Source organism: Crocodylus siamensis, chromosome 1, assembly GCF_052110815.1.
Source record: "Crocodylus siamensis isolate JL-2025a chromosome 1, ASM5211081v1, whole genome shotgun sequence".
Classification (NCBI taxonomy): Eukaryota; Metazoa; Chordata; order Crocodylia; family Crocodylidae; genus Crocodylus; species Crocodylus siamensis.
Window position 1 is genome coordinate 421,183,191 of NC_143395.1, and position 21,487 is coordinate 421,204,677.

The 21,487-nt window shown below is 54.1% G+C and overlaps 2 protein-coding genes and 1 long non-coding RNA gene across 5 annotated transcripts in view; 2 read left to right on the forward strand and 1 right to left on the reverse strand.

Moving 5' to 3' along the window:
* Positions 1 to 21,487, forward strand: part of LOC149875568 (butyrophilin subfamily 1 member A1-like) — a 232,924-nt gene that overhangs the window by 180,488 nt on the left and 30,949 nt on the right. The gene's annotated exons all lie outside the window — the stretch shown is intronic.
* LOC149875574 (butyrophilin subfamily 3 member A2-like) lies at positions 4,248 to 9,527 on the forward strand. Its single transcript, XM_090030964.1, has 3 exons — positions 4,248 to 4,602; positions 7,217 to 7,324; positions 9,168 to 9,527. Exons 1-3 carry the CDS (start codon positions 4,518 to 4,520, stop codon positions 9,263 to 9,265), a joined length of 291 nt encoding a protein of 96 aa, XP_089887090.1. The 5' UTR covers positions 4,248 to 4,517; the 3' UTR covers positions 9,266 to 9,527.
* Positions 11,886 to 19,638, reverse strand: LOC149875575 (uncharacterized). Its single transcript, XR_016439702.1, has 2 exons — positions 15,744 to 19,638; positions 11,886 to 14,418 (listed from the first exon to the last, which is right to left on the reverse strand). It is a non-coding gene; the product is annotated as an uncharacterized LOC149875575 (long non-coding RNA).

The window sequence follows — 21,487 nt, forward strand, 5'->3', positions numbered from 1 at the left end:
CAGCCCTGGGAACTGCCGGAGACTCCTGCAGCGCTTGTGCAGGGGGGGCTCGGGATGACGAGCAGCCTGGGACGGGGTCTGCTCAGAGCACCGGTGTGAACGGACCTGCCCCTCTGCTCTGTCCCCAGACCCGCTGTGACATTTGCCCACTGGAGGACATCGGCCCCTGCTCCCACCCAACACCCCCGCTGAAAACAGAGACAGCTCCAGCCCCACTTCTCCTCCCAGAGGGATTTGTCCCCTGTTGTGAGCTGCACAAGTGCCCTCCAGCCATGCCCAGGCCCCTGGCATATACAGTGCTGGCAGGGACTGACTGGGAGAAGCAGCTCCCACCCAGCAGCCCCTCAGCTGCACAGCCCACTGCCATCCTGCCCCCTGCACAGGCTGACTCCTGCCCTATCGCTGTTGCAGCACTGGGACGTGGGTGACCAGGCTCCGTGAAGAGAGCAAGGGTTGGGCACCAGCGTCTTGCAGCCAGGAGCCCCCTGCGACCAGTCCACGGAGCAGCCTGCAGAGCTGGGCCCGGGGGGGTCGGGGGCTCTGCCACCCCTCCTAGGCAGGCAGGACGGAGGGGAGCAGGGCCCCCCTGATGCCCCAGCTGGTTGATCCCCGAGGCAGCGCTGCCTGTCAAGGTACCTGACTGCAGGATCTCCACCTTCCCTCCCTCCCTCCCTGCCCAGCCTGCAGCCAAGCCCCGGGGCCAGAGCTTGCCCAGCCCCTGCACAGACTGTGACTCCATCCTCTCAGCCCTGCAGCCCCCAATGCAGCACGACCCTCCCACCAGGCTCCTCTCTCCCACCCCCAGCACCTTGGATCAGTCATTTCGTGGCTTCACATCCAGGCCAGATTCGATGCACCCACCCTGCATCCTCTGCCTGCGGCCACCTGCCCCTTCACTCCAGTCCCTTATCCATCCCACTGCCCCGTCATGCTCCTTTGTGTCCCTCTCCCAGGCTCCTGGGCCTGGAGCAAACCCCCTTATCCTGGCCACAAGTAACCTCCACCTTCCCCTTTCACGCCAGTCCCACATGCCAGGCCCCAGCAGTTTCCCTGGCACCAACTGTCTACCCCCGACTCCAGGGCCAGTTCAATTCCCCCTCATGGGGCAGAGCCTGCACAGAGCATCTGGACAAGGGCCCTGGGCTGGAGGAGACCCGAGACCCAGAGGATGTGACAAGAGCACGAGATGTGGGCTCTGCTACCCGACTTCCTCACTGAGACTGACCCTTCCACCCGGCCTGCTCACCCCTGGTCTGATGGAGGGTTTCTTGTGCCCTGCACACAGGGGTGGAGGCGCTTGGGCTGCAGGTGCTGGGCCACCCCTGAGGAGCTTGGGCTTCTTCCCTGCTCCGCCACTGGCTCCCTGTGTGACCCTGGGCAGGTCACTGGACTCCCTGGGCCTCAGGCTGGAGAGAGGATCATAGGCTGGTCTGCATAACTATTTCATGGATAGCTATCACTTCTTTTACTACAAATATCCTTTCGGGGTCCAGTGGACCCCGAATGTTGGCCCCTTGAGTTGACAAAACTTAATTAAATCACCCTTTTTCATCTTCACTCCATAATCTGCCTGCTTCGTAAATTTATTGAAATTCCATAAAATACATCCTAAAGGCATATCTGGGCTCTCTACACGGGAGCAACCCGTACCCATATGCCCACAAGAGTGCGCTCAACGCACACCAAATACCAAAAAGTCCTCACAACAGGTGGTTTACAATGAAAACCTGGCCAAAATCTCTCGGTAATCGTACACGTCTTTTGTTCCTGGACCCAGACCAAATTGGGCAAGGGAATTCGTATACTCACTCAGATACCCCAGAGATCTCGATCAGAATGCCAGAATGTGTGTCTGGCATCCTCAGAAACTAAAAATTTTGCACAGGAGCCTTTAATCTCTCGGGTACCCCGACTCACGTCTCAAACCCCCTGGGCGAGCCCAAAAAGGCGGCTCAGTGTGCACTCCCCGTGGCAGCACGGACCATCTTGTCACTGGGCCCCGAGGTGATCCAAAGATCTCCTGCCTGGCTCACCAGAATTGTTGCATAAATTGCAGTTCGTTTCTTTGGAGGCTCGCAAAGAATCTCAGACACACAGTCATTTAGCAGAACAAAAGGTGTATTTGCAAATAGGGTCAGAACAGAGTCAAAAACTCAGATTACTTCAAACTCACAAAGGAATTTTGCAAGCAATATTTATCTTCTCCCTTCTGGGCATGTGTGCAGAAAGAGGAACTCTTACAGCTCACTCCCGTTCTATACAAGCATACATGTGGTTACATCACTACATACATCGCATGTATAGTATAATTAACTACTTAAGTATGCCGGGCGGAGAAGTAAATATTCATCAGCTAATTAACCATGCCCAGCACTACAGCAGGTCACCAAGAGTTCAAACCGCCCCCCTTTCCAAGGACACAGTCAGTTGAATTCCAGCTTCTGTAATCTGTATGAGAAAGGCTGGGGAGAAGCTGGGGAGAGTCTGCAATCAGCATAAGAATGGCCAAGGCGGGTGAGGGGGAGAGAGAAAAAGAAGCCTCTGGCAGTATCTCTCTTATCAGGTGCAAAATGCAAGCTCTGCAGTTCTACCAATATTCTATTTCTAACAGCATTTTTCTAACATAACAATGCCCCACTCCTAGAGAAAGTGAGCTGTGGGGAGGGGGGAACTTTTCATGTGTATGGATGCAGACACAAGAGTCCTAATCCCTGCGTGGAGAGTTTTGCTGGATTTCTCCAGCCTCCAGCCCCTCTCGAATAAGGCTGAAGCACTGGGGGCCTGGGCTTTACCCCTGTCTTGCTAATCTTCAGCCAGTTCACTGTTTATCAGTGACAGGATAACACAGCTAGTCTAGAGGCCAACCGGGACACCCTCCGGGGACCAGCAGCTGTAGCCTGGGCCAAGGCTGTTGAAGCAGAGGCCAGTCCATCTCTCCCCTTCGGTGCCTGCGGGGTGTGTTTTCATGCCCTTGTCAGGTCACGGCCCAACCCTGGATGCAGCCCAGCCCCAGCCCCAGCCTCTTTCAGGGTCAGCTCAGAGGAAGATTACACAGAGGCAGATTCCCCAGTACAACCTGGGCAGGGACGTGCTAGACGTGTCTCGGCTGCCGGCCGCACTGCCTGGCCTTTGCCCATCCCGCCTGGCCCTTGGTGACGTGCTGAGCCCAGCCATGCCGGACACGCAGCTCGGCCCAGCTCAGCTCTGAGTTTGCAGTGAGAGCTGGGAAGCTATCGGTGCTTCCTTGTGTAACCCCCCACCTCACGTCTGCCCCAGCATCTAGGGGAGTTTCCAAGGGTGACAGCTATCGGTGTGTCCTTGTGTAACCCCCCACCTCACATCTGCCCCGGCATCTATTTGTTATCAAAGCCCTATTTAAAATCAGCAGCTACTTTAATTCAGCCAATCAGAAAACATCTTCTAACTTATGTAAGGTAAGATGCAACAAAACCGCATGGGATCTCGTTTGCTCTCGTATGAGCTGATCAGCATGCTGTGACCATCACGCAGGGCATGCGCTGGGGAAGCTGCGCTGCCCTCGCACTGCACGAGAGCCCGGATCCGTGCCAGGCCCTGGGTGGGATCCCGTGCAATCAGGCATGGTCAGTGTAGGGCACAGGCCTGCGGCCGGGGGTGAGAGCACCCACGGAGATGGACGGAGCAGGTTACCCCCTTTAAGCTCTCGCTGCCAGCTGTGTTCATCTCGCAGAGAGCAGCACAGTGCCCCTCCCTGTAGCAGCTCTGCTGAGAGACCTGAGGAGGCTCCTTCCCGAAGGTCTGAGCTGCTGATGTATTTTGCAGTCCACATCCCTTAGGGATGACCAGGAATTGAGTACTCACACCCAGCGGTGGTGCTGGGCGAGTCCCCCGTGCATCTAGAGCAGTTGTGTCAGATGATGAACTGCGGCTGAATCCCGCCGGGGAGCAAAGCGTCCAGCCTGTGGGGCTATAGAGGGGCTGGGGATTCAGGCAGTGCCCAAGTGGGGATGGGGCCTGCTGCCAAACTCGGGGGCAGGGAGCCCTACTGGTGATGTGTGTGAGTGGTGGGGCGTGAGCAACTGGGCTGAGCTGCATGTGTCCGTGTCAGGGGTTAAGTCTCCCCCCTGCTCGCCCCACCACGGCCATTACCTGTAGCATGGTGGCTGCTGCCGCCGTTGACCCTACCACCACCACTGCTTGCCCCACTGCCACTGTCACTGCCCCCGTGCTGTGTCCAGACCCAGCCCGCAAGGATCCCTGCAGTCAGCATCTGGCCCCGGGGGTGGCTGAGTTTGCAGCCCTGGTCTAGACCTAACGCAGGGTTTGTCTCTTCCTCTGCAGCACTGGGCTCGGACCCCCACATCTCTGCTGAAGGTCACCAGGATGGAGGGATCCGGCTGGTGTGTCGATCAGCTGGGTGGCACCCAGAGCCCGAGGTCCAGTGGAGGGATCACCGCGGGCAGCCGTTACCACCGACCTCTGAGAAGATTTCCGCAGACACTGAGGGACTGTTTCACGCAGAGGTTGCTGTTGTGATCATGGAGGAGTCGAACCAGATCGTGACCTGTTCTGTCGGGAGCCTGTTCCTGACCCAGGAGAAAACAGCCTCCATCAGCATTGCAGGTCAGTGCCTGCCACACCGTGAGCTCGGCGTTGGGGTGGGGAGGGTGATCCCTGCTCACGTGTCGGACATGTAGGGAGCCGTTTCCCCGGGCAGCACAACAGCCCGTCTGTGCTGCTCTCTGCAGGGCTTACGGGGACACGGGAGTTTGCCGTGACACCGACACCAGGACTCAGGCCAAGCGCCTTGGGGCTGAGCCGAGAGCCGGGCCTGGGTGAGCTGGGGGGTCAGGCAGTACGTCGTGCCCAAGGTTTGCAAATGCCACTTAGGGCTGGGGGGCATCCCCTTTGGGCACCCAGCTGAGACACCCGAGGGAGCCTGGCGTTCGAAGGCAGGTGCTCAGCACGTCCCCACTCCCAGCCCCTCTGGGGTGTCTCGGGCTGGGGGTGCAGAGTCACTGCTCCCTCCCGCTGCTGCCAGGGGCTGCACAACACATGGAAGTCCAGAGCAGGAGTCTTGAACTTGGAGTAGCTGCAATGAGAAATGTGGTGCGACGTGTGAGCAGGGCAGGGCAAAGCCGAGGACGCACGGCCCTGGGCTGGCCCAGGTCCTTCCTCTCCAGGTGTGCTCGGTCCCAGCCAGGAGGTGCTTCTCAATGGCAGGCTTTAGCCAAGCCCAGGAATCAGGTAATCAAGGTAACAATACAATGCAGTCAGACACAAGCACATGGGTGACCAGAATCCCTCTGAATCTGGCTGGGCGTCCAGCTGACACCCGCAGGGGCCCTCATTCAGTTCATCAGGGCACGTCTGAGCCAAACTGGGTCACTCAGCCTGTACAAGCTGATCCCCTTACGTGTCTCAAACTCACCACATCCCAGTCTTTTGCCCTAACTGTCCTGGAAGTGGTAGCCTCTTCATGAGCAGACCCCACAGTATTTCTGGGCTTCACAGGGATCTTTGGCTTGGGTAAGAGAAGCATTGCTTCACAGCAAGTGGGGAAAGGGAAGTAGAGAAAGAAAAATACACGTGGTTGCTACCAGTTCGACTACAAAAGCTATTTATTGCTAAATATATGAAATTATGATGTTACTAGTAGTAATAGCCATGCAAGGAAAAACAAACAAAAACAATTACAATATCACTTTGGCTCAATTGAGTATTTGGGAAAACCTAGCTCATGCTTAACTAATATAATTCAGGTTCAGAAAGCTAAGCCTAGAGAGAGAGAGCGGGAGCGGAGGGAGAGCGGGGATCTCCCTATCCCGAGGCACTCGGGTGGTTTGTTGGCAGGCAAAGTTCCCAGCACAGTCCTTGAAGTCAGGTCAGCATCAGGGTTTTGTATTGTACCCGTTGTGAGTAAGTCTCAGCTTAGCATGACTTTCAGATGCTACTGCAGTCTCTTAACAAACTTAAGGGGATTACTTGGAGTGCTCATAAAATTTGCGGGGAGGACTTCCACTAGTCATCCCGGGGAAAATACGACAGCATTTGTGGTCAGGGCTCCAGCAGACTGGCCATTGTGGTGAACCCTGAACCATTGCTCAAATGTTGCCCATACCTACTCTCACTCGGTCTCTTGGCTCAGCTTTCCCTAGCCTGGCAACCGAGAGTCAGTCAGACTTGCCCCCTCGCTCCCCCACAGAGCAGCGGCTCCCCAGGCAGGCACAGAGCGAGGGGCTCTGGAGCGATACGAGCTGCTTCGGGCTCTGGGGTGCACGTGCAGAGCCTGCCCCGCAATCCCAGCACGGGCCGTGCTGCACCACGCAGACATCCCCTGAGAGACCTCACTGCTCCTTGGGACACGTCCCCACGACCCTGCGCCTGGGGCTGCGCTGGTGCACTGCCCACGAATGGCTTACTCCCAGCCTGCTCCTGTACCTGGGCACACTCTGCGGGGAGGCCTCTGGTGCAAGGCCTGACTTGAGTCCAGTTCTACTTTAACCATGAGAGTTGACCTGCTCACAGCCCTCGGGAGAGCACTGCGAATGGGGTTGGTGTTGGTCCACTGGTAGCTCCCGGGGTGCAAGAGCAGGCGCAGGACGCCCCTGAGGGCCACAGCTGGACACGGCCGGCAGAGCCCTGGGGACAGGCTGCTGGGACAGACGAGGGCCTGGCTCCCGGTGCCATTCACCCTGTGCCTGCAGCACTGCAGGGGAGCGTGTCTGTGGCTGCACCAACAGCACTCGAGCCCCCCGGTCCTGACTGCGCCCTGGGGTCAGCCTGCGCCGCCCAGCGTGAGGGGTCACACCGAGATTCAGGACAGCCTCACACTGGCACAGAGCTCAGCTTTCACCCTCTGCCTGGAGGAACATTGCTTGTTTCTGGTGATGTGCTGGATGAGGAGCCACTTCCCATGAGGGTGCCATGATGCCCTGAGGAAGGGGAGGTCGCTATCTCTCTTCCCTCTGTCTGGCAGGGGTTTCTGCATCCAGGGGTTGTGCTGCTGGGTCCTGTTTATTCCTGCAGTGACCCCTCTGCTGCCTCAGGGCAGGGCAGGACAGCGGGTGCATTAGCTGGGCAGGAGCTGGGCTCCCAGTGTGCTAAGCATGAAGCACGGAGGAGCCCTGTCAGCCTGAAACCCATGAGGAAGGTCCCAGGGAAAAACACTGCTGCCCCCAGCCCTGGGCATTTACTCTGTGCAGGGCTGCCAAGTGAATGCCATATTCTCTTGCAGGTCACTTTTTCCCACGTGTCTCCCCCTGGATGGTGGCTCTGGCTGTGATTGCACCCATCATGTTGGTGGTCATTGTCCTGGGCAGCTTCTACTTCCGCCGTGCAAAAGGTAATGTGAGAAGGTGGGGAGAGGAGAGCTCCTCTGAGATGGGGCAGGACAGGACGGACGGGGGCTCCATGCTCTGCTCTGAGAGGAGCTCCAAGCACCGGGGATGGGCTGAAGCTGTGGGAGCAGTCTCTGAGCAGGCCAGACCCCACCTCTGAGCCAGGAAGGGGCCAGGCGGATTCACAGCCCTGGAGCTCAGTGAGCAACCCAAACCAAACCCTGCAGCGAGCTGTGCCGCCGGATCAGCGCTGCTCAGCTGGAAACATGGACGAGGCGGGAGGAGCTCTGTGCCAGGCAACTATGAACGTGTTTGTCCTGATCCCTGCACACAGAGCAGAAGGGAACGGGCTGGGGGTGCGGGGTGGTTAGAACAAAATCCTGTCCTCTGAGGCAGGTAGGAGCTGTGGATGGGCAAAGTGGTGCTGAGGAGAGTCAGCAATTCCCTCCTCAATGCTAGGGCTGCTCATCCTGAGATCCTAGCAGAGGAAGAGGCTGTAGTGCACGATGGTGTGCTAGTGTGTCCTGTGCACTGTGGGTGCTCCCGGCTGCTTTGCACTTTGGTCTCCAAGGGTGGCGATGGGCTGGCAGGGATCTGCCTGTGGGTGGGGGTGGGATCCTAGAGCCGCTGATGGCTGAAGTGACCGACTGTCTACAGCTGACACAACAGAGAAATGGCCCTCAGGACCAGCAGGGCCTTTCTCAGACATGGCTGATGCTTGGGCTTGGCTGCTCTAGCTCCAGCTGTGCCGAGCAGGGACTGTCAGGCATGACGATGCCTCCATGTCCTGCCAGACATGTACCCCAGGGCAGGCGCCCCGGGGGGACCAGCTCCAAGTGGAGCACCCCAGGCCCATCCCCACCTCTTCACTAAGCCCGGGCTGCCGTGAACAACTGCTGGAAGAAGGCCCCTCTCCCCCCTCCCTTCATGGACACGTCTCCTCTTCCCTGATACCAGTGGCAGGTTCCCCCCTTCATCCTCACAACTAGAGTCTGGCACGACCCACAAGGCCAGGGGTTGGCCTCCGATGGAGCCTGCCCTGTATCCAGCCCCGATCAAAGCTTCTCTCAGCTGACTCGTTTCACTTTCCTCAGCCCCACGCCAGGACCCAGGAGGAGCTGGGTCAGGGCAGGGGATGGACACAGAAAGGAGCAGGAAAGGGAGAGGGAGGAAGGGACACAGGAGAAGAAAGGCCACTGGGTCCAGTCCCTTGCGACCACGGGCAGCCACAGAATGGACATTTAGCCAAAGGGGCCCACGAGAACATCCACCGTGGTCCCTGCTCCCCCTCATTGCCACAAGGACCTCTGACCCTGAGGAATATCCCACCAGGATGTAAAACCTACCCTCTGCCCAGAGCAGGAGAGACAAAGGCCCCACCAACACCTTGGGCACCACAGGGTTGCATTTGTTGGGTAGAAGATGCTTGATGATCCCAGTAAGCGGAACAGACAGCCGCGCAGTCCTGGCCGTCCTGACCTGGGAGATCATTCCCTCCCTCAGTGCCAGCAGGGACACCAGCCCCCCCCCCGGCCAATCTCCCTCTGCTACACCATCACCTTCAGTGACCCCCATGCCACAAGGGCAGGAGTCCGAGGGGACCAGAGGTGGGGTTGGCTCCTTTGGAAGAGGCTTTTAGAGAGGATAGGGAAAAACAGGGCCATTTAAACCATGCCCTGGAGCAGGTCAGTGCCAGGCAGCAGGGATGTGGTGTGCAGGGAAGCTGATGCAAACCTGCGTGTGCCCGTCTCCTTATGTGCAGCATTGCATGCCAGCCCTGCTCAGGGCAGGAACCTCACTAGTGACTGGAGAGGGTGAAATCTCACCTCTGCCCCTTCTCTCCCGCAGGGACTCTGCAATCTAGGCTGGAAAGTGAGAAAGGTGAGTGTCTGAGCCCAAATACATGTCCTCCCAGGAAGATGATTCCCAGAGACACCACAGGGTGAAATCTCATCTCTCTTCCCCTTGTCTCCCCAGAGGCCCTGCAGTCTCAGCTGGAGAGTGAGAAAGCTGAGTGCCGGGATCTGTGCAATGTGTTAAAATGTTTCTGTGACCCTTTCCAACAAAAAAGATGAATGGAAACAGGTCACAGATCTGACACACACGTGCCCCATCCTGAGCTGAAGGGAAGCTCTGATGCTGTGTAACAGCACAGGGAGCCCCTCACTCCCCCGGGGACACGGCTGCACCTGCCAGTCCCAGGGGAAGTTGTGCTGAGCTCTTGTCCAGACAAAGAAAAAATGTCCTTTTTTCAGTCCAGTTATCTCAGTGAGGCCAACTCAGGTCTGAGAAGGGACACGCAGTGGACAGAGCCAAGACAATTTGCTTGATTGTAGTAGGTCAGGCGAGCACCTGATAAGGTGACCCCAACCTCACAGCCCTGGCCAACCTGACCTGGGAGATTATTGCTTCCTGAATCCATAGTTGGCAACTGCTTTAATCCTAAATGCATGAGCAATGCCGCTAGCCCAGCACCAGCAGAGGCACCAGCCCACCTGGGCCAATCTCTGCTATAGCACAGCCTTCAGGTGCGGGTGGAGTTTGCAGTTCTCAATCAAGGGCTCATGGCTACTAAAAATGGCTCAGGGGTTCCCCCTCCTCAGACTGTCATGGCAGGGCAGAGATTAGGGGGTTTAGGTGTCTTAACTGCATTTCCAGCCTGTAACCAGCTACCCCTTCTCTTCAGGTTCCCCTTAGCTTTCGTGGGTGTGCAAGTCTGGGTGGGGGATGACTACACCACCCATGTATTTGTGCCGCCTCATAAGTCACTGATGGCTCCTTTCACCCCATGCGGAGGGGCAAAGGGTTTGGGGACCCAGGTGTCCTGTGGCCCAGGGGAGCGGTGAGGGACAGCCCCTGCGTGCACAGGTAGCAGTGGAAAGGTCGTTGCTTGGCGCTCTGCATCACTGTGTCCAGTCTCCATCTGTGTAACACGTCTCTCCTGCTGTTTGTTCCAGAGAGGCGCCGTGCAGATACAGGTAACTTTCTTCATGAATTTCCCTGGGAGGGGAAGGGGGAAGTCTCATGATGTGCAGCTGGTGTCCCAGCAGCTCTTCAGGGCCCGCTCTGTCCCTGGGAGCAGAGGCTGTGTGTGAGGTGTGCTGCGGAGCTCCCCAAGAAACCTCATCCCCAGCGCCCCTAACCACTTCCCTGTCCCCCCACCCCGTGCAGTGCTGCGTGGGAGCCCCCAGGCAGGGCCTGTCTCCATGTGCAATGGGCTAAGGGGCAGTGTGCATGTGGGGGCTGGAGAGGAGGGGATGGCTTGGCTCTGGCAGGAGAGGAGGGACGGTGAGAAACTGGGCTGCCAGGTTTAGAGGCGGATCATGCAGGCAGGGAGGAGCAGGATTTGGGGGTGGGAGTGTGGGGGCGGGTGCAAGGAGAGAGGAGTTGCAGACCCCGAGACTGTGGGGCTGAGCGAGGCGGGGGCGCTGCGGTGTGCAGCGAGAGGAGGGGCAGAGAGGAGGGCTGGGAGGGGAGGGGGCAGTTTGCTTTGGCCCCCCTCAGTCTGAGGTGAGCAGGGCAGGATTAGAGCGGAGGCAAGTGAGACTCGCCGGGCTGGGGCGTGGGGGCGGGGGGGGGATGCAGCCCCGGGCAGGAGGTGGATGTGAGAGCTGTCAGCCCCCTATGCGAGCTGAAGATGACGTGAAGTGAGGATCAGTGTGAAGGGAGGAGGGCAGAGGAGGGCAGCGCTGTGGACCCTGTGCCCGGTGTGCGTGCAGAGCCTGGCGAAGAGGATGCCCCGAGGCAGCCGGGCCAGCAGAGCCGGGTCCTGCCCCCGCGGCACATGCCCCGGGCTGGACTCAGCTGGATGCGGGGGCACAGACGGCTGCAGGGGCTGCCCATGTGCGCAGGCGGGGAGAGGCTGCTCCCCCGGGACCGGGCCAGGGGACTTGTGGGACTCCAGGTTCATTCTCGTTCTCTTTCACTTCGCAGCGCAGTATGAAGCCATGAAAGGTAAGCGCCTTTTACTGCCTCCCTCACGCCCTGACTTCACTGGCAGCACCCGGGAAGCCACCGCACGTCCCTCCCCATCGCCGTGGGGTCTGGTGACAAGGACACTTCTGCATGAACAGCCCAGTCCTGGGCGCACTCCCAGACCTGCAGCCCTATTTCCTGGGACAGGTCTGGCCCCTGTGGCCCCTGTTCCCTTCCCCTCCCCACATACACTGTGTGACCGGCACTGACTGCCCCGGGGCCCATGGGCTGGGATCCAAATTCCTTGCAGTCCCCACGACCCCCCATGCTCACCCAATTTCCGTGCTCAATCCTTGTACACCCAGCCCCTGCGCCTGCAGCCTCTGGAGCCCATGCAGAGCCCAGGGCCGCCCCTGGCCCCGAGGCGCTAGGCCCTGACATGGGTGCAGGTCCCGTGTCCAGCAAGCCCTGAGTGCTGGGACCCCACGCTGCAGCTGCCTCTGCCTCTGCCCTGGGGCAAGGACTGGCCCCTCAGCCTCTGGGCCCACCAGGCTTAAGCCCAGCCTTTCCCCAGGCTGCCAAGGTGTTGAATTAAAAAGATCGTGGTTCGTTTCTCGGGAGGTGGAAAAAAACTTTCAGCTTCAGACACACTTTATTAGCAATACAAAAGGTATATATTTGCAAATAGGGTCAGAGGGAGAAGACAAAAGATCAAATCCCTCTGCCCCCGAGCATAATCATTAGCAGGCTTTTATCCCCTCTCTCCTGACCACGTGTGCAGAAGGAGGAATTTTTACAACTCATTTCCGGTTCATACAAACATATATGTGAACATGTCGCTTCATACGTCCCATGTGCATTATAATTAACTACTTAAGTATGCGGGGCGGGTAGGCTTAATATGCATTAGGTTATAACGCGTGCGTGGATGGGACTCAAGGTTACTCAAGGTTCATCCTGAAGGCAAAAATGGCATTTGCTCTTATCTTAGCCTTAGGAATTTGGGGTCATAAAAGAAAGTGTGATTTAGTGTGACAAAGAGATAGTAAATTTGCAGGACAGAGAGGGGGTGATGCCTCAGTACAAAGGGCCTTTTGGTGGCTTTTCCCTTCAATTTCCACCCCCCCCCCTTCCCTCTCCCATTAAGGAGACAAGGATGGGTAGCAGCTGTGTTTTTCTTTTTTTTTTTTCTAAATCTGCTATTGATAATGCATTTTTAATAATATTTCTAACAATATCCCCCCTCGAGATGCTTTCTGATCTTTACTTCATTCGGGCATATCAAGATAATTACGAGGAATTTTTCTGAGGACCATGACCTTTGCAGCAGTCTGTGCTTTTAGAGGGACTGCTGCGACCTGCATTCCTTCCACTGTGGTGGTTATCAATCTAGTGAGACAAGGAATAAGGCAAGGGATAAAAATCAAACCAGTTAGAGCACACAAAAGCACAAACCCTACCTTTTTCCACCAGGGTCCTCCAAGTAATTGAAACCACCAGTCCTTATTCCATGTGGTTTCCCACGTTTGTATTGGTACATGGGCTATTTTTCTAATCTCTTTGGCAATCTCTAAGACTGCTTTCCCGTTGTCATCTATTTGGAGGCAACAGTTAGAAAGGTTGAGCTTTCCGCAGACTCCGCCTTCCTCTGCAAGTAAATAGTCTAAGGCCATCCGATTTTGGTATATAGCTGCTCTCATCTGAGAACTTTGTCGGGCCAATAACTCGAGAGCAGTGGCGGTCTGGTTAGTAATTACTTCCAAGACTGCCTGCAACCGGATGATTCTATTCAGCATATATATTGGTGTCCGGTATCCCCAACTCCCATCATTAGCCCATGTAGCTGGTCCATAATACTCAATAATCCTCTGAGGGGGCCACTCATCCTTCTTCCACTTTTGGGAGCTACCCTGTGTCAAACTTACATCAATACTTCTCTTGGCCCTTTTCCAGTCATCATACAAAGAGACTCCTAGCTTATTTCCAACCTCAGACGGTAACAAAAAGAAAGCTGGTACAATTACTCCCATATAGCAAGTTCCCGTCCACCCCTGTGGTAGTATTGTATAGGCCCGTCGTCCGCAAATCCAATAGTATCCTCTTAAGGCCCTATTTTCTCTATTGGTGGCATTTGGAGGGGCCCAACCATAGGGCATCTCGGGAAACCCCAAGCCTCCTTCTGGACCCAAAGGACCAGCAACTGCGTGGCCTCCTTTCATGGAACATTCCCATAGCCCATCCTGGTTCTTGTCTGTACAATCTGTCCGATCATCACTTTGATTTGTGGCACTCCAATATTTATTAAACCACACAATTGTTCCATTGGGATGCTGCCACACTAGCCGATTATACCCTAGGCTATTAGGATAATAAAGCCGTTCTAATCTTGTAAGGTTCATCCACCTTACTTTTAAAGTCCATATGCAACGGCTGTGTCCCAACCTTTTTCCTGTACCATTATTACTGATGCAATACTCTCCTAACGCCACTTGGGAAAGTTCCCAACTGTGGTTCTCATCCCATTTTTGACTAGTACTCTTAACATCTGCCTTACTACTTACTAGCCATTTCGGGGCCAAAGGAAAAGCCCTCCAAGGCCACTGGCCTCTGGCCTCCCGAAGCCCCCCACAGGCCCAGCAGTTGGTAAGATTAAAAGTACCTGCAATTCTTTCCATCATATCAACATACAAATTTGTCCCTGGGGGAGCAATTTGGGAAAGCGAGGGTGTGAGCCAGCGGTTAAGGCTGCTCAATTCTGCTTCTTTCATTATGCAGATAACAACAAGGCACATTAAGATTCCCACCATATTTTCCCTTTTACTTTCTTGTCTAATTTTCTGAGCTTTGATTAAGCCGTCTCAGGCGCACTTGGAGATCACCAGTAGGTTCACAGCTCCACTTGCTGGCTTTTTGTTCCGAAGACGACTCAGCTTCCGGAGTGAGTTCGTCTTGGGAGATCTTGTCCTCTGACGCTTGTGGATGTCGTTTCACACGAGTATGGTGTATCCAACGATCATGGCCAGTAATCTTTACAGCGGTGTGGGTTGTTAGAAGTACCTGGAAAGGGCCACTCCACCTCTCAGTCAAAGGCTCCTTTTTCCACCGCTGCACCAAGACCCAGTCTCCCGGGGAGAAGTCATGTACCGGTACATCTAAAGGCAGACGCTGAAAGGAGGCTGCATACCTGTGGAGAGAAAACAAGACAGACTGCAAGGCAATAACATATGTATGAAGTTCACTATTACCTAATTCAGAAGTTACATTTTCTCGCATCCCAGGTGGTAAGACTCGAGGTGGCTTGCCAAACATAATTTCATATGGGGTCAATTTGAGGCCCCGTCGGGGAGTGTTTCGAATGCAAGTAAGAGCTAGCGGCAATGCTTGAGGCCACTTAAGGCGTGTTTCAATACAGATTTTGGTGAGCAAAGTCTTTAAAGTTCTATTCATGCGTTCCACTTGTCCTGAACTCTGTGGTCTCCATGGTGTGTGTAGTTTCCAAGTAACCTTGAGAGCTTGTGCGACTTCTTGAACCACTCTTCCCACAAAGTGTTGTCCTTGATCCGACTCGATGGACTCAGGCAGGGAATACCGGGGAATGATCTCCTGTAACAAATACTTCACTACTGCAGCTGCAGTGGCAGTCCTGGTGGGCCAAGCCTCGACCCAACCAGAGAGCTGGTCTACCATGACAAGTAAAAACCCGTGATGTCCGGATCGTGGGAGCTCGGCAAAATCAATCTGCCATGCCTGTCCAGGGTACGCCGCCCAGGGTCTACCTCCCATTGGCACAGGGGGTTTCCTTCGAGGGTTTACTTTCTGGCATGTAATGCACCTGGTAGCAATGCGCTGAGCTTCTACATATAGCCCTGGGGCTACTGCTTGGCGGATCATTAGATCACCCATGGCCAAACCTCCCATATGGGTTCTTGCATGGAGCTGTTGCAGCACCTCCCGAAGCAATGGCCTGGGTATCATGACTTTCCCTCCTGGTACTATCCACCACCCCTGGGAGTTCTTTTCTGCACAAGCTTTCTGTGCAAATTTATCTTCTTCAGGGGAATACTGTGGGACTAAATCCTGAACGTATGGCCATATGGCATGGGACATGGCCTGCTTGGATACCTCTTCCGCTTCTCCCCCAATAAATGCAGCTTCCTTTGCTGCTGCATCAGCCTTTGCATTTCCAAGCTTATGCTTTTTCTCAGCAGCCTTCCCATGGGCCCGCACATGAATGACTGCTACCTCTTTAGGCTGGTGGAGTGCCTCTAGTAGTTTGATAATCTGGGGGCCATCAGCAATCTTATTCCCAGAGGCAGTAATGAAACCCCTTTCTTTCCACAATAGTCCGTGCGCATGGACTGTAGAAAAAGCATAGCGAGAGTCAGTGTATATATTAACTCGCTGGTCTGTCCCCAGCTGTAATGCTCGGGTGAGCGCAGTGAGTTCCGCGGCCTGTGCCGACCATGAGCTCGGCAATGACTCCCTCCATACTACCTTATCCAAGGTTACCACTGCACATCCTGTTCGTCTTTTTCCATCGATGACAGAGCTGGAGCCGTCCACAAAGTATTCAACATCTGGGTCTTCAATTGGGTCCTCAGCAAGATCAGGTCGCACCTGCGTGGTCTGATTCAGGACCTCAAGGCAGTCATGCGTCGGTTGCCCTGGCTCTGGCAGCAAGGTTGCAGGGTTTAAGGCTGTAGTATGTTTGAAAGTAAGTCCTGGATTAGAGAGCAAAAATATCTCATACCGTGATTGTCTGGAGGGGTTAAGAAATTTCCCTCCCTCAGTCCCTAGGATCTGGGGAACTCCATGAGGAGTGAGTATTTCCATATCCGCACCCATGACTATCTTCTGGGCTTCTTCAACAACCACTGCTGTGGCTGCCACAGCCCGAAGACAGGCTGGCCACCCGAGTGCAAATGGATCTAGAACCTTTGAGTAATATCCCACTGGTCTCCAGGTCGGGCCCGATGGCTGTGTCAGCACCCCTGATGCAACCCCTTGATTCTCATGAACATACAGTCGATATGGCTTTTTACTGTTTGGGATGGCTAAGGCTGGGGGCTGGGTTAATGCTGCCTTCAGCAGATCAAAAGCATGCTGCATTTCTTTATTCCATTTCCATTTAGTGAGACTCTCCTTAGTCAGGGATTCATACAGTGGTCTAGCCTTCCCACCGTAATCTGGTATCCATAGTCGACAGAACCCAGTTAGCCCTAGGAATGCTCGCAGCTCCTTGGGTGACTTAGGTGGGGTTAGACCTTGAATCGCCTGTATGCGATCTGCACTCAGGGCTCTGACTCCTTTTGAGAGCTTATATCCCAAAAATGTGACTTCAGGCTGACATATTTGGGCTTTTTCTCTAGAGACTTTATATCCTTTTTTTCCCAGAGTGTTTAGGAGTGACCTGGTGGCTTCCTCGCAGAGCTGCAAGTTTGGGCTTGCAACTAGCAGGTCATCCACATACTGGAGGAGAGTCACTGCGGGGTGTGATCCCTTCCATTCCCCCAAGTCCTTCTGAAGGGCAAGTCCGAAAATATGGGGGGCTGCTAGAAATCCTTGTGGAAGAACTGTCCACATGAGTTGGGCTTTATGGAAAGTATCTGGATCCTCCCATTCAAAAGCAAACAATTTTTGACTCTCTCGGTGAAGAGGAATAGAGAAGAAAGCATCTTTCAAATCTAGCACTGAAAATATTTCAGCTTCCCCCGGTACTTGTGTCAAAATCGTGTGAGGGTTCGGGACTACAGGATGGTCTGAAAGGACCTTCTTATTTACTGCCCGTAAGTCTTGGACCAGTCTGTATGAGACCCCATCTGCCTTTGGCACTCCAAGAATGGGGGTGTTATAGGGTGAAGACCCTTCCACTAGCCATCCGTACCTCTTGTATTTCTCTATTAACGGCTTGAGTCCAGCTCTGGCCGCTCGGCTGAGTGGGTACTGCTTTACCCGAACGGGCCCCTCCCCATCCTTGAGTACGATCCTTACCGGGGAGAAGAACTTAGCTCGCGCAGGGGTTCCATCAGCCCATACTGAGGGGTCTACTCCAGTCATGTGATCTTCTGGACTTACTGCAGGGCGTCGGTCCTCCAGGAGAGCCATCTGATAGTTCGAGCTCTGCTTGACAGGTAGCTGGACCACCATCTGATCGTCTCTGAAAAAGATTTCAGCTTGCAATTTTGTGAGTAAGTCCCGCCCAAGGAGTGCAACCGGGCAACTTGGAGAATACACAAAGGAGTGCTCGAGCAAATGGTCTCCCACCTTGGTGAGGAGTGGTTTACAAACAGGAGTCGAGTTTGCATTCCCTCAATCCCTTCTACAAGTACATGCTGTTCACTAGTTCCTGCACAGGGGGGTTTTTCTGGAATCATTGAAAATGTAGCCCCAGTATCCACCAAGGCTTCAAAGTTTTTGCCACCAACCCTAATGGTTACCATGGGATCTTCTCGGGCTCCAACCCGAAGGGTAGTGGTCTTAGATCCCTGTCCCCTTCATTCTGAATCCTCACCCTTGTCTTCTGCCCGCATGAGGTGACCTCTCGGTTCCCCCTCTCTCTTCTCCTTCAACTTCGGGCATTCCCTCTTCCAGTGTCCTTTCTCCTTGCAATAAGCACAAACATCTGCTCCCACTCTTTCTCCCTTCCTCTTCTGTATCCCAGCCTTTCCAGGGTTCCCTCCAGTTATAGCAGCTGCTAGTGCTGCCATCTGTCGCTGAGCCTTTTTATCCTCCTTGCGCTCCTGCACTTGCTCACGATTCCCATACACCTTATATGCAATTTCCACCAGCTCTGAAATCGGTTTCCCAGCACCTCCCTCAGTTTTCTGTAACTTCTTACGGATATCAGCAGCAGATTGACCAATAAACATAAGATTTACCATGCGCTGGTTATCTGGGGCTTCTGGATCCAGATCCGAAAACCTGCGAAACGCCTCATACAGCCTCCCAAGGAAAGCTGAGGGATCCTCCTCTCTTCCCTGTCTCACCTCATACAATTTAGACAGATTGGTAATCCGAGGCACTGCCTTTCCCATTGCTTCCACTATAATTCCCAAATACCGTGCACTCAGCTCTCTGCCCTCTGCAGTATGATTGTCCCATCCCGGCTCTTCTACCGGGTAGGTATCACACAGAGTACGACCAGCAGCACCCTCTGACTCAACTCTGGCTGCCGCAATACGCTCTGCTGTACCTAACACTAATCTCCTCTCCTCCGGGGTTAGGAGGGTCTGGAGCATCATCTGGACATCAGCCCAAGTGGGTCGATGAGTCTGCCCAATAGATCGAAACAAATCCCTCATCTTTTCAGGGTCTTCACGAAAAGAGGGGCTCTGATTTTTCCAGTTAAATAAATCTGAAGTGCTAAATGGGGTGTAGACGAAAGTTGCAGTGCCTCCTTCCCCAATAACCTCTCGCATCGGACAGTTCAACACCGGCTGTGACTCTACAGGCTTGCGCAAATAATAACCCTTATTTCCTGATTCAGATGAGGCACTTGGCTGAGGCTCACGCTCTAACTCATTAGGTATGCATTGGTACGTCGGTGGTGGTCTCTCTAAGGGAGGGGGCGGTGGTGCAGAAGGACTGGATGCCGAGGAGGCGTCTGACTCATCTTCGCTACCCGACAGGGCAACCGGAGCACGGGTCCGGTACTCAGCCAATTCAGAATCTCCCCCCTCATTAGACTCAGGAAGTACAGGCGGCCCCCCCCGAGCCTTTTTCTTAACAAGCATCACATGAGACTTTGCTAAGTAATTCTTAATCCAAGGTGGCTGATTTTGAACCACCCACAACCAACAATCAATATAAGGAAACTGATTCCAATACCCATTTTGCATAACAATTTCATGGATAGCTATCACTTCTTTTAGCACAAAGGATCCTTTCGGGGTCCAGTGGACCCCAAATGTTGGCCACTCGAGTTGACAAAACTTAATTAAATCATCTTTTCTCATTTTTATTCCATAATCGGCCGGCCTTGCAAATTTATTAAAATGACGTAATAAGACTTTTAGAGGGGTATCAATATTGTTTTCTACACGAGAGCTACTCGTACCCATTTGCCCACAAAAATGCGCCCAATGCACACCAAATACCAAAAAGATCTCAACAACAGATGATTTACAATGAGAGCTAAGCCTAGAATTTCTCAGCAAACTTACACATCCTTTGTTTTAGATCCGTACACCAAATTAGGCAAAGGGAATTCGTATACTCACTCAGATACCCCAGAGATCTCAATCCAGATTCCAAAGTGTGTCTGCCTCTCCAGAAACTCAGAATTTACATAGGATACTTCCTTTAACTTCCCGGATATCTAGACTTAAACCTCAAATACCAGGGTGAGTCCAAAGTCGGCTCGGTGTGCACAAATCCCTGGTACTGGAGGTGCTCTGTCACTGAATTCCGGGGTAGTCCTCGAGTGGGCCCCACGTTGGGCGCCAATTGTTGAATTAAAAAGATCGTGGTTCGTTTCTCGGGAGGTGGAAAAAAACTTTCAGCTTCAGACACACTTTATTAGCAATACAAAAGGTATATATTTGCAAATAGGGTCAGAGGGAGAAGACAAAAGATCAAATCCCTCTGCCCCCGAGCATAATCATTAGCAGGCTTTTATCCCCTCTCTCCTGACCACGTGTGCAGAAGGAGGAATTTTTACAACTCATTTCCGGTTCATACAAACATATATGTAAACATGTCGCTTCATACGTCCCATGTACATTATAATTAACTACTTAAGTATGCGGGCCGGGTAGGCTTAATATGCATTAGGCTATCACGCGTGCGTGGATGGGATTCAGGATTACTCAAGGTTCATCCTAAAGGCAAAAAATGGCATTTGCTCTTATCTTAGCCTTAGGAATTTGGGGTCATAAAAGAAAGTGTGATTTAGTGTGACAAAGAGATAGTAAATTTGCAGGACAGAGAGGGGGTGATGCCTTAGTACAAAGGGCCTTTTGGTGGCTTTTCCCTTCAATTTCCACCCCCCCCCCTTCCCTCTCCCATTAAGGAGACAAGGATGGGTAGCAGCTGTGTTTTTCTTTTTTTTCTAAATCTGCTATTGATAATGCATTTTTTATAATATTTCTAACAGGATGAACACAGCCAGGAGCAAGAGCTTAAAGGGTGTAACCTGCTCTGTCCATCTCCGTGGGTGCTTTCACCCCCGGCCGCGGGCCTGTGCCCTACACTGAAAATGCCTGATTGTACGGGATCCCGCCCAGGGCCCGGCCCGGATCCGGGCTCTCATGCAGTGCGAGGGCAGCGCAGCTTCCCCAGCGCATGCCCTGCGTGATGGTCAGAGCATGCTGATCAGCTCATACGAGAGCAAACGAGATCCCATGGGTTTTGGTGCATCTTACCATACATATGTTAGATGTTTTCTGATTGGCTGAATTAAAGTAGCTGCTGATTTTCAATCGGGCTTTGATAACAAATAGTGTCCTATGAATCTAGGCCAGACCCCATGAAGGTCATGAGCAAGCTCTGAACCTGAGCCCCAGATCAGACCTCCCCGTACGGGCTACAAGCCACAGCTCTTGGCTCTTCTCGGCCACACAAACCCTTTTACACTCGCTTTTACACTAGCAAGTTATAGCTCAACAGGCTGATCTGTCTGAATATTACCCACATGGGTTTGAGGTACATTGACTTAGCTTCCACTTCCAGCAGGTCAGCCGAAGTGTGCCCCTGAGTGCTAAGTCTTCCCTTCCTTTAGCATGGTATATCCATTCCTCTGCCCACTCCCTGGTGCTTCCCCTGACCAGGGAGAGGAGCCAGCTGCAGGGGGAGAGTCTGGATGGGGCGCTGGCACTTCACCACTTCTACGGCCTAAGTCCTGTCCACCCGGGGGGCAGGGTGCTCCTGTAACTCTCCCACAAGGCCCCCCTTATTGCGCCCTATCAAATCCTGTGCAATGAAGAATTTTCTGCAACATCCCCACCCCTTTGCTGATCCCAGGGGTCCCTGCCTGTGCCATCCCCTCCCAGCACCACCCAGACATGCCACCCGCATCCACGCACCACAGGCCCCCGGTCTCTTGCTCATGCTCGGGGCCAAGTGCCCCCACATGTGCCGTCCCCCAAACCAGGAAGTCTGCGTGCTCCCTCCGTCTCCATCCATCCTTCTTTCTCTTCCTTTGTGGCAGGAAGTCATGCAGGCTGTCACCCTGGGAAACTCCCCTAGATGCTGGGGCAGAGGTGAGGTGGGGTGGGGGGTTACACAAGGAAGCACCGATAGCTTCCCAGTTCTCA

Coding starts and splice junctions, on each gene's coding strand:
- LOC149875574 (XM_090030964.1), top strand. CDS start 4,518: ATGGAGGAGTCGAACCAGATCGTGACCTGTTCTGTCGGGAGCCTGTTC. Junction 4,603..7,216: donor AGCCTCCATCAGCATTGCAG/GTCAGTGCCTGC, acceptor ATTCTCTTGCAG/GTCACTTTTTCCCACGTGTC. Junction 7,325..9,167: donor CTACTTCCGCCGTGCAAAAG/GTAATGTGAGAA, acceptor TCTCTCCCGCAG/GGACTCTGCAATCTAGGCTG.